General features: G+C 42.2%; 1 protein-coding gene across 1 annotated transcript in view; it reads left to right on the top strand.

Moving 5' to 3' along the window:
* Positions 1-4,985: 4,985 nt before the first annotated feature.
* The window catches only part of SATB2 (SATB homeobox 2), a gene marked incomplete at its 3' end in the record, with an annotated part of 74,468 nt that continues 67,877 nt past the window's right edge, over positions 4,986-11,576 (top strand). Inside the window, exon 1 of the mRNA XM_009698721.1 lies at positions 4,986-5,157. Coding sequence (XP_009697023.1) covers positions 4,986-5,157 — 172 coding nt within the window. The remainder of the gene's footprint in view (positions 5,158-11,576) is intronic.

Below are 11,576 nucleotides of genomic sequence, written 5' to 3'. Positions count from 1 at the left end.
GGAAAGACTAGCTTAGCAAGTGACCCATGTTACCATCTCTGCTAGGGAAAATATTTTCTGCATACAGTAATGAAGAGTTTTCAGTAGTTTATGAATTTTCAAATAAATGTCCTGGTTTCTGAACTCCCAACCATAGAAATTTGCTTTGTCTTTGAGGGAAGATTACTCTGCGTGTGTGTCTGTCTTCTGTTGAAAAAAAACCAGCAACAAACAAAACCTAAAAACCCAAAGCACAACAACAACAAAAACTTTATTTTCTACTTTCTTCATTTGATAAAAATCTCTCCACTGTAGAATGATTTCCTTTGGGTTTGACACCACCATTTGATCTGAGTTTTTAATAATTTTGGTGGGTTTCACTCCCAGAAGAAAACATGCTTGTGCTGTGAAGTATTCCCACTAGAAATCTGGGAAGTCTTAAAACCTCATGTTACTCAGGGCTAAGAACTGGCTTCTTTATTAATTCCCTGCTAGACAACCCCTGTACAGTAAATCTTTCCATAACACCATGCTGTTGAAATTAATCAAGCTGATGTTTGGAAATTGTTCAAATTAGATTAAATTAAATAACACCTAGACGGGGCTCAAAACTTGTGCTGATGGAAACAGATTTTAATCTAAAAAGACATGAATTTTATTGTTGCCGCTTCTTGTTGGTTGATCTTCATATTATACTTATTAGGACACACACGCACTGCTCCCTGTTTAATGGCTGGAGAGGTGGGCGACTGAAATAGTTTAACCTCCTCCCCAGCTTTCTGTATCCTTTTCTTTTTACTTTAGGTGCCAAGCCTATGATGGTTATGTAGAAGTGGACAATGCATAGAAGTTCAGTGCTGATAGTATCACACTTACTACTTGCTTTAAAGCATGCACTGGACAAAGTATTGTCTGCAAATGAACAAAAGAAACAGTGCAGGACTTCTTAATATCTGCTCTGTCTTGTCCTTCTAGTTCGTCATTAGAAATTTACAGTTTTTACTTGCAAATCTTACAAATGAAAATGCTTTCCAGGGAGCTGCATGACTACAGTGTGATAATACTTTTTACTGGCTTCAAGTTTTTTTTTGCAGCAGAGTGTCCAGAGTTTTTGCTTCTTGAATGAAATACCTCTTTCTCTTTCCTTCATTTTAAAGAATGGATTGCTCCCTGGTGAAATAAAACTATAGGTTGAAATAGGCAAAGAGGAGAAAATGTGCGTTTGCACACACGTCTCTGATACCTATTTAATTTCTTCTTAATTTCTCTGCCCCTTAGAAGAGTCTCAGCAAAAAATGCAACTATGTTTACAAAGTCTTCTCTGTACATTGCAGCTTTTCTCTGAAAGCAACGGCGGAGCTTAAATCCTGTCTCTGATTTGTTTTAAAAATACATGTTATACAAAGGTACAGGTCACTGCCAACCATTCTGTTCTTCTGGGTAATAGTGGGAACAATTTTTCCCCATACTCTTCCATGGATTAGAAGGAATTCTTGCTGTGTATGGATGTCCTTATAAAAGCCTTTATGTAGATGTTGTTTTATGCTCCCCTAGCATTTTATGTAGATGCTGTCTACATGGGGTCAAAGCTCTGCGAGAAGCACGAAAGAGCTGCTTATAAGTCAGTTAAGTGAATTAACATCAAGGAGAAAAAGTCCTTTGTATAATTTGTGATCTCAAAACATTAATAGAGATGTATGTGTGTATTCCAGCATTGTGTTAATCCTTTAAGGAAACAAACTGTTTCCTTTTTAGCCTTCAGATTACCCCTTGTTTTCTCCATGTGTGAAAATCAGTGCTGTATGTCATCTACCAGGAGCTGTACAGCATCATTCACTGCAGCATCTCTCTAAAGCTGGGAGAGCGAATGCATGGAAGTTCACTGCAGAAGGGACCTAAGCCTTTTTTGTGTGTATGCCTGGGAGAGGGAGGATGACGGTAGTTCTGGCTGATGGGGCGTTAGAGAAAGAGCTGAGGACTTTCAGGATTTATGAGTAAGGCTGGCTTGCATTGCTGTAGCACTGTGTGCAGGACTTCATTATGGACGTCTGGGTTCCTGCTCTCTGAGTATTGCTCTAAGTTCTTCAACTGGAATGACAGTGAGCAGTGACTAACTTGCATTGCTCTTCTGTAAGGACCCTGAGAGCTGGAGTTGTAATATATGTATCTAGGAGCAAGACATTGTGTATATCAGTGTATAAAGAGCGTGTTGGCTTTTGACTGCAGATGTTTTTCCTTCTGATTCCAACATACTCAAAGTATGTTAATTTATTTTCAGATAACATCAAGAAACGGAGAAGTTTGAGGCCATAAATCCGTTGGAGACATTATAGCTTAACTCTCCAATGTGAAATAGAGGGCAAAGCAGATAGAACTTTCTTGGAGTGAGATTTACTTGGAAATAAGTTGGATTACCGTTGTTTTTTATAAAATACGATTGGTATTAAGATTCCAGACACTATACTGAGAGGCATGTGAATGGGTTAGCAATGGCAGATGTGGTAACCTGCCCTTTGCTCTCTGTTTTTAAGGTACTAATAGCAGCTTATCGTTGGTTACACTGGGTCGATGAGTTCAGAGGTGTTTTTGCAAAAACTGTTTTTGTGGCAGGGTCTCTGCAAGCATGGGCAGCAGGAAGAGGCAAGAAAGTCATTATGAGCAAGAGTCCTGTGTGTCCTTCATGCCATCCATAAAGTGATTTCATGTACGGCATCAGTTCTAGCATTGGAGATCCTGTTTGTGCTGAGACAGTAAATAACAAATGTGAAGAATAGGTGCCACTTTTGTGCTGAAAACGTGGAAAGACTGTTGTGTGACAAGGAGAGCATCCAGCAGGAGGATAAAAGATGCTGTGACGTCCCTCTCATCAGTTTGCATTCACCTACTTTTTGTCTCTCACCAAAACGTAATTTACACAACCGATATCACAGCCTCTGCATTTGGCCAATTATCTTAATCTTTTGTTAAGACATTAATAGCCCCATCAAAAGTGCTATGACAGATTATATGTTCAACAGGAGGGGAAGTTCATTGCTTATGGAGGTTAAATTTCATTTTAACAAATAATTTTTGTTAAAATTATTTATGGTCAAATATAATTCAATTTTTTACCTTTGATAGGAATAGAAATTTTGTCATTGATTTCAGAAGAACAAGATCAGCCTTGTGCTGTCTTTTCAGGAAAGCACCTAGAGATTTTTTTCACTGAGGGTTGTTTTTTTTTTTAACACTGTGTGCTAGAATTTGGCTGCTTGAACTTGCAAAATGCATTAGTTTAACCCAGAATCAAGCAGTGAAGAGGGAGCAGCATCAATGTGGTGCTGTAACCTACTTACACATAACTTCAGGATGTGTTTTAAAACAAAGAACTTAAACACATCAACTGGGTATTGTTTCTCATAGCTGCTGTTGCTGGCCTGCAGTTAGAATGTCAGATTGGGAGCAGCTCCATGTCACATAGGTCACTAAGTGAGAAATGTGTTACCTAAAGTATATTTTAGAGTAAATCTAGTCTCTGTAAATTCAAGACAAAGAGGATTTGAGTCCTTTAGCAGTTGTTACTGGTGTGACTGTATCTATTTCAGGGCAGAGTGACTCCTCTGAAGGGATATATAACTATTGGTTTGTAGATACTGAAGCTACTGATAGTAGAAGATCTTGAAGATATTTAACTGACTTTGTACAGAAGGAGAACTGAAATATGACTTTCTCCTCTTTCTCCCTTAAAGAAATGCCTGGTCCAGGAATACAGTGATTTGTGTCTGGCCTTTCATAAATATACTCAGTTATTTTTCATGGTTGTTATCCACTGGAAATGGTTATGTTTCATTCTGAAGAACAGGAGTTAGAGGTGAATTTCTGGCAGTATTACAAGCCTTAGATAGCACATTTGGAGAACTGCTTTAGGCTGAGATTTGTCTCTGCCCCAATATTTCCTCATTTATCTAGGAGCTAACAAATTGTATGTAACCGATTAATAAATTTCTGTGGCTGGAGGTAATGGTTTTTCCTTTGCCATCCCCTGACTACAGCGTGGCCTGTGGCAGGCGATGGAAATGGCCGTACAGTTCTGTAGGTTTTCCATCTGTTCTGTCTTCCCTCTGTGTGTGTGCTTCGAGTACTGTAAGGCTGTCTCCTGCAAATTGGCTTGTTTCTCTACTGTCTGTAGTATTGAATCCCTTTAAGTTCATGCCCCACAATTTATTGCCATAGATGACTTGATCCTGTAACCGCAAAAGTAAATTTACAATAAAACAGAACAAAATTGAATCCAGACCACCCCCTGAGTTTTCCACTTCTGTGGTTCCTCCTCATCCTTGATCCTCGTTCGAAGAGAGCTGTTCTCACTCTCTTCATACATCCAGTGGGAGAACAGCCACTGGCCTCTCTGGGTCTGCGTGGCCAACAGCTGCCAACACAAGATTATTGTTTTCAGCAAAATCAATGCAAGGGTATTTTCTTTGCACAGTGAGAAGACTGGCCATGATCTGAAAATGTGCAAATACGCCTATTCCAGCCAAGAACTGTGTGTAGGACTAGCCTCTGCTGATTCCTTCACACGTTCACTGTGTGGAGAGAAGCAGAAGTGGCATTTGTGTGTCAGGTTTTTGTACGGCTGAATGTGGAGAAGCTCTGACCTGAAAGAATAGGGACATTGATGGAACTGTAGAAAACTTCTGCAATGTTGAAAAGGTCTTATTAGGAAATCTTGTTCGTCCTCATGCTGACTGTGATTCTGTTCCTGAATTGTATTCTCTGGAGCTTTTAGTGTGGTTTTTAAATGAGTCAAGTGATGAGACTTCAGTATTTCCCTTGGAAAGAAAACAAAAGCTATCCCACAGGGAAGAAAGGCAGATTTCCACTTAAGATGAGCCTTCTAGGAGGTGTTTTAATTTACAGCTTTAATCAGAGATATATGACACACTTCTTGTTCCTCTCTTACTGATGCTTTGTTGGTTTTGTGTTTTTGTTTTTGTTTTTGTTTTTTTTTTTTTTATCTAGGCTTGATGATTCCAGTCTTTTGTGTGGTGGAGCAGTCGGATGCCTCTCTTGAATACGATAATCGAGAAGAGCATGCTGAGTTCGTTCTGGTTCGCAAAGATGTGCTCTTTAGCCAGCTGGTGGAGACAGCGCTCCTGGCTCTGGGGTATTCCCACAGTTCTGCAGCTCAGGCACAAGGTATTCAATAAAGTTCTTTTCCCCCTCCTCTGCACTGCCAGAAGACAGCACTTGAGGTTGTTTGATGTAAGGAGAGAGCAAGGAAATTGGTGGCAAATCCTGGAAGTGGCTCTATCAGTTGTGTTGATTGCTTAATCTTAAACTAGGTGTACAACAAACCCTACCTTGTTAGCCTGCCTAGAAAGCAATAGCTGGATCTTGCTGAAGTGTGAAATATGGTGATAATGATCAGTCAGCATATTCATGACATGTTTGTTCTGTACCATGAGGCAGGTTGCTGCTTTGAGGAAGCCAGCACAGAAGAGCCGGATAGAACCTCTGGGTGTACAGCTAGATGGTATCTAGCATTCCTCTTTGTATCAGGGCCATTTTGGACAGCATATTATATAGTCTTTCATTTTTAAAATTATACATGTATAATGTGTGTATAATGGTTATATATATACATGCTTTCTTTATGGCCAATAGTTGCAATCCTAAACGTGTAGGCTGATTTCTCTGTTTTCACTTAACCTGCTATATTGCTGCAAGACCCTTTGTAAAGCTCTATGGTCCTTTCTACTTAGAAATGATTCTTCAGTAGCAGTGAAATTTTAAAATGAACAAAGCTTTCCTCTCTCTACCCAAAATATCAGCTTGAAAAAAACAAACCTAAAATCTTAATCTTGAGGGAAGACGGGCAGGAGGTGATGAGTTGCAAAGAATCTTTTCAGAATGAACTTTGCATTTCAAGAGACTTTTATACTAAACAGATTATTTTAGTGCTTATTCTTTTGGAAGAGAAGCCTGTTAGTTTCGTTGCCAGTTCACCAATAGAACCTGCGTGCATTTAGAGCAGTTTAGAGCAGTTTGCCTGGGGATTTGGATTTTATCTGTTGGTTTTAGTTATTTTGTATAGCTAGGTAGTGTGAACAGAGGGAGCAGCGGTGGTGTTGAATCCAGGAGTTCCAGGCAGTGGTTAATAGCACAGGCTCCTTGTACAAACTTCTTTCCAAGCAGGGTGATAATGATTCATTTCCTCTGTCAGCCTCTGCTCTGTGAGAGAGGGTCAGGTTCTTTATACAGGCAGAGCTCACGCACATGTGTTTATTTGCACAATACAGTAATAAAAGCTCTGCGAGAAGGTAGTTGTTTTTTAATATGAAACATTTCATGTCATTTTAGGGATGCTTTTTTCCTGAATGTAAAAGGTCAGCGTATCCCACTGTTTCCATCCTGGTGAGCCAGCTTCCTGTTTGACAGCACTATCCATCTCCGTTAACACAGTTGCTCAACGTGTTGCGAGCTAACATGTGGAACACGGTGCATTAGGTGGCCAAGATTTGATTCTTGGCACTTGTGAAGGGGAATGGGCTTTGCAAGAAACCTGCTCCAAGGAGGCATGCCATTCAGTGCAGTGATCCACACTGACTGAGCATCTCACTTGGGGGAACCTTGCTTTTGCTGCATCTCTCTGTTGTGAGAATAGCAAGGAGGAGAGAGAGATTAACTCAAGAAGGAAATTAGTCACTGTGCAGGGAGGAGATGGCCACTGCATTTTTTGAACTACAGGCTTTGGCAATGAGCAGGTTCAGATACTAATCTGTCACTTGATGTGTTGCTCGAAAATAAAAAGAAAATAAAAGTTGAATCTCTGATTGGCATAATTGGTCTAAAAGAAAAGACTTTGGCATTTTTGTCTTTAAGGCAGCAGTTACCTTCCACTAGAAAATATCGGGTGGTATAATATTTAGAAGTGACAGAAAATACCTTAAAGATCCATCAGTTAAGAAATCTCTTACTTGGTCACTTTATTTACCTTCACACTGAAGGACCGGTTCTCCAAAGTCTTTTATACATCCTGCACAAATACTGCAGGTCATGCTGATTTTAAGATGTGAAGCTGAAGTATGCAGCATGTTCTGTAGTATCTTGCTTGTGTGCTAGCTGTCTGCAAGCTGAGGGATGAGGTGCAGGCAGAGAGAGAGTGCTAATAGATTTCTGAGATTGTTTGAATTAATGAGAAAATTTATAGAATATTGGGCTATAGCCTGTCATCTAGGGTGGACAGAAGCATGCTGCTAAATTGTTGATATAGGAATTTATTTGGGAACACAATTTTCTGATACTAAAAAGAGGAAAAAAAAAATAAAGCTGTTTGCTTTATTCATTCCAGTTGAAGGAAAAGTCTGCTTCTGTTCTAGTGCTTGGGATTGATTTCATTTAGAAATATATATTCATAAACAGTCACTTAGTCCTTCTTTATGCTTTATGATCAGCTGAATTACAGGATCTGCATGAGAAGCTGAAGATCCTCAGGTGCATTTTTCGAAAGGGTAAAGCTTTGAGCAACATGCTATGCAAAACACTGACATGAGTAGGTATCCCCATGTCCTCCAAGGACAGAGTAAATGTGAGCTTGTCAAAGCTTTTTTATTATAAAGATTGTCTAAGCTGTAATGTAGCGTGTAATAATTGTCACTTTTTGAATTGGGGAAGTGTTTCATTTCGCCCCCCTCTTGTTTTGGATGACTCTGAGAGGAGCAGCAATGTTCACTTCATCTTGTGGGAGACATCTTGCCTTTGCTTGTTCCTTTTAGAACAGGGTCTCCAGTGGCAGATGAAAGAGCTAGTTGTGGGGGAAAAGAGGAGTTGTGGCAGCAGAGAGAATTGCTGTGCACTTTCACACCGCCTTCGCTGTGGTTCACCGTGGCACTTCCACAGACCTGCTGAGGCTGGAGCAGGCGACGTGTGCCTGGCGTGTAGGGCCCTGCCTCACACTCGCCAGCTGTGCGGCAGCACGGCGGAGTCTGGGTGCCAGAAAGGAAAAGTGTCACGGAGGGGTAGGTGGTGCATTGCCTCCCTGAGGGTCTGTGTGCCCAAAGGGGTCCCGCTGTGGGGCTGCCTGCCTGGGCAGCAGCTTAGAGCTGCGGAGCTCCCCAGGGAGGTGACGCCGTGCCCGAGCGTATGAGCCTGCACAGACAGCTGCTGCCTGGCCTGAAGCCTCACCTACCAGTTCGTGATCACTTGGCTTATCATGGCTAATTTTTAGTCCTGGTCATTAGGTAAATTGAGAAGTCTTAGCATAAATGATCTCGAGACAAGTATGTATCAGGAGGTATATGTGAAGGTGGCCCCATGCCCCACTGGAAGAAGCTCTTTATTCCCACACAGTTTGGGCAGGACACATTTATTCCACAAACAGCTGGTTGTGAGCATTTTTTGTTGATGGTGGTGAGAGCAGAGACTTTTCCAGTGAGTGCTGCCCTCGTGAAACTTCCCTTTTCTGACAGGAACTGTGAAAAGTCTCCTGGAACAGCATGGGAATTCGTTAACAGCTTGGCGCTGGGGTGTGAAAGTTGGTGGTGTGAATGGCAACAAAGGTTTAATAAACATTTATGTATTTTTCTTTCATCACTTGAATCTACACCTGACACTAGGGAACCTGCTACATGTGCCTTCCAGAGAGGAAAAGAGTCAGCCTTTAAAGGGGTACCTGTTCTCTGTGTAGTTTAATAAAATTTACATGCCATCATGCAATTATTTTTTTTTTTTTTGGTGTTGGGGGATATTCTAACTAGGCTATGCAAGAGAAGGAAACTGGTAGGGGCTACATACAGTATATAGTGCTGAAGGCTGGCACCAAAGTAGTGCACATGCAGTCCTGCAGCATTGGAACCTGCAGTGAAAGCCGATTCCCTCCTCAGTGTGGGGTGGAGGAAGAGCAGTGCTAGTTTGATGCTCTTGGCAAGTTCTGCTTTCTTAGAATTCATATGAAAAAGAAAATAGTGTGGTTTCTTGTGGATACATGTATATATGTTTTTTTTCTTTTGACCAGTTCCTTGTTAGCTGTTGTGAGTGTATACACAGAACTGGTGTACATTGTCTGCAAAAGCTTGCAAAGCTGGATGGGCCATCACAACGGAGTTTACCTTCTGCTAGGTGTGTTGGCAGGGCAGTGTGGGGTGCCTGCCCTCACTGCTCCCTGTGGGCAGCTTTAGCTGGGCCCTGGCAAAGTGGTTGCTTGGGTTAGTTGCTATGTGTGCCCACCACAGGGAAAGGGGTGTGCAAAAGAGTGAAATGGTGCTGAGATGCCAAGTGGAGCAGAAGGAGGGGTGAGAAAACAGCGAGAGAAGTTAACACAGAGCAAGAGAAACATTAGATCTTTCCCATCCCTGTCACTGTAGAGACTGCCAAGCCCTGGTTCTTAAGCAATGTATTGCTGTGAGCAAAGCCATTGCAAGAGGCAGTGCCTTGCGTCAATGCCTTGGAGGCCCCTCTTCATGCTGCCCGGTTTCTTCTAGTGCTGTGTATGGCCTGAAGAGTGGGAAACCTTGGGGCTGTGAAGAGCTGGGGGTGACTGGCCGGGGTGGAAGGCTGAAAGGAGAGGCTGGCAGTGGTCAGTGGGGAAGATGTAAGACAAGAATGATAAACAGAAAAGGTTTAAGTATCTTGCCTTGCCGTGTGGAGTTGCAATAGCTGGGCATGGAGGAGAGTGATGCTCTGTGGGGATCGTGATTTAGCAAGCTGAGGTCAGACACCATCGGCCATGTCAGCCTTGCATGACTGGAGCAGGCAAGAGGAGAATTTTGTTGCTGCCAGTCAGTGCCGGGCCAGAGTAGCTGATGGGGTACCTCTGCCCTAATGTGATGACACCCAGAGGTGTATCTCAGCTGCCTCACCTATGAGGCAGTGATGTTGCTTGCAGCCACGGGAAGTTCTCAGACAGGCTTGGCTTGGCTTTGGTGCTTCTGCAGAGCACCGCACTCTGGAGCACTAGGGGAGCTGGCCTTGCAGTGAGCTGCAGCAAGCGGGAAAGGGGCCTCTTCTGACTGTGTTGCAAGAAAACCAAGGCATAGACATGGAAGGGTTTTCCTATGGATCCATAGTGTACATGGCTGGGGCAGGAAGGAACCCAGGCTGCAAGTGTGTTCATTTCCTTCAAGGGTCTAAATGTGTGAGCTCAGCCCTGCTCTCTGCTGTTAATTGGAGGCCTCTTGCACTTGCAGCCTGCATTTAAGTAGTATTTCAAAGCAAAGACTGGAACTGTTTGATATGGTGATGTTTAGCAAATCAGTCCAAACCCCCAGCTGCTGTGTGTCAGAATGTGGCAGCCTGAATGCTGGGCTCCTCCAGTCTGGCTAGCCTTTGTGAGATCAGTATGACCATCTTGCCATTTACGGGATTATAACCATGTGTACAAATATTTGAAGGGTGTAAATACCGATGTGGGAATGGATTTGCTTAAGCTGGTCCAAGAGGGTAGGGGTCTGGGGCGATTGGAAGACCCTGGGCAGATGATTATTTTTTTGTGAAATATTCCCATCTATGCTGTCTCCAGGACCACAGTAGCTTCCAATTGAATGTCAGGTAAGGGCAGAACATACCAGCTGGGGGCTGTATTGAACATGCACAAGCTGGTTTTATATTTCTGTATCAAGACAGATAGAGTAAAAGTGTGGTGAAATCCTACTGAACTGTGCTTGATGTGTACAGCTAAGTTTGCTGCAACTGGGAAGACCAGAACACTATTTTTAACACAAGTGCAAGGTAGCACTATGGGAAAAATGAGCGTAAACCTGAGTTCAGGTTTCTCTTGTGAATAAAGTGCAGTAAATTACAAGGGCGCTATAATCTGGGATCTTCTGACTCCTTAGCCAAGTGTGCAGTGTCATTTGTATGTCTGAGCTGTGTCCCTGTTCATGTGATCAAAGACCTTCCAGTCAGTATTATACTGGCTTTAATGAATAGGAGAGACGCTGGTGATACAATGACTTAAATAACAAGACAGTACAATGATCAACAAAGTAAATGTTGGGTCATTGCCTGCCTCTGTCACTGTTTGCTGCTACTTTTTCATTTGTACAGAGATAGCATGGTGGTCTTGCTTAACAGAGTTGTCAGTCTGGGTAGTTGCTCTGTTTCTCTCAGCTCAAACTCTTTTGCTGGAGTATGATCACCCTGCTAAACCAATGCATCTTAAAACAAAACAAAACAAACCCACTCCAAAACAAACGTAGCCCTCTTTGGAGCTCTTTTCAGCAGTTTGGTCTTACTCCATCTGTAATTAACAGCTTTACCTTCAGTAATCCTGTTTGGCCCCCTTGCTTCTACTGGGGATACTTTTTATGGATAAGCTCTTCTTTCTTCTCTTCAGTTTTGCAGGTGGAAATTTAAAAGACTGAAATCAAATAATATAACAGTAATATGTGTGAGGGGTACTACTCAAATGGACGTCTTGCAGTAAACTCTGACATGCAATTTCACGACAACTTGTCTGCGATTGCTAAGCAGACTGAATTTCTTGCAGCGGTACTCAGCCATCCAGATCAAAGTTATTATCCTTGTAAAAGCTGTTCCTTCTTGAATTGTACATTGCTTGAGTTGTATTCTTTGTCTTTCTCCCTGATGTTTGAAGAAAGTGGGCTGAGTACTTCTCA

The sequence above is a fragment of the Cariama cristata genome, unplaced genomic scaffold, assembly GCF_000690535.1.
Source record: "Cariama cristata isolate BGI_N322 unplaced genomic scaffold, ASM69053v1 scaffold19954, whole genome shotgun sequence".
NCBI classification, from domain to species: domain Eukaryota; kingdom Metazoa; phylum Chordata; class Aves; order Cariamiformes; family Cariamidae; genus Cariama; species Cariama cristata.
The sequence above is the reverse complement of the archived record's forward strand: the minus strand, read 5'-3'. Positions and strand labels throughout refer to the sequence as shown.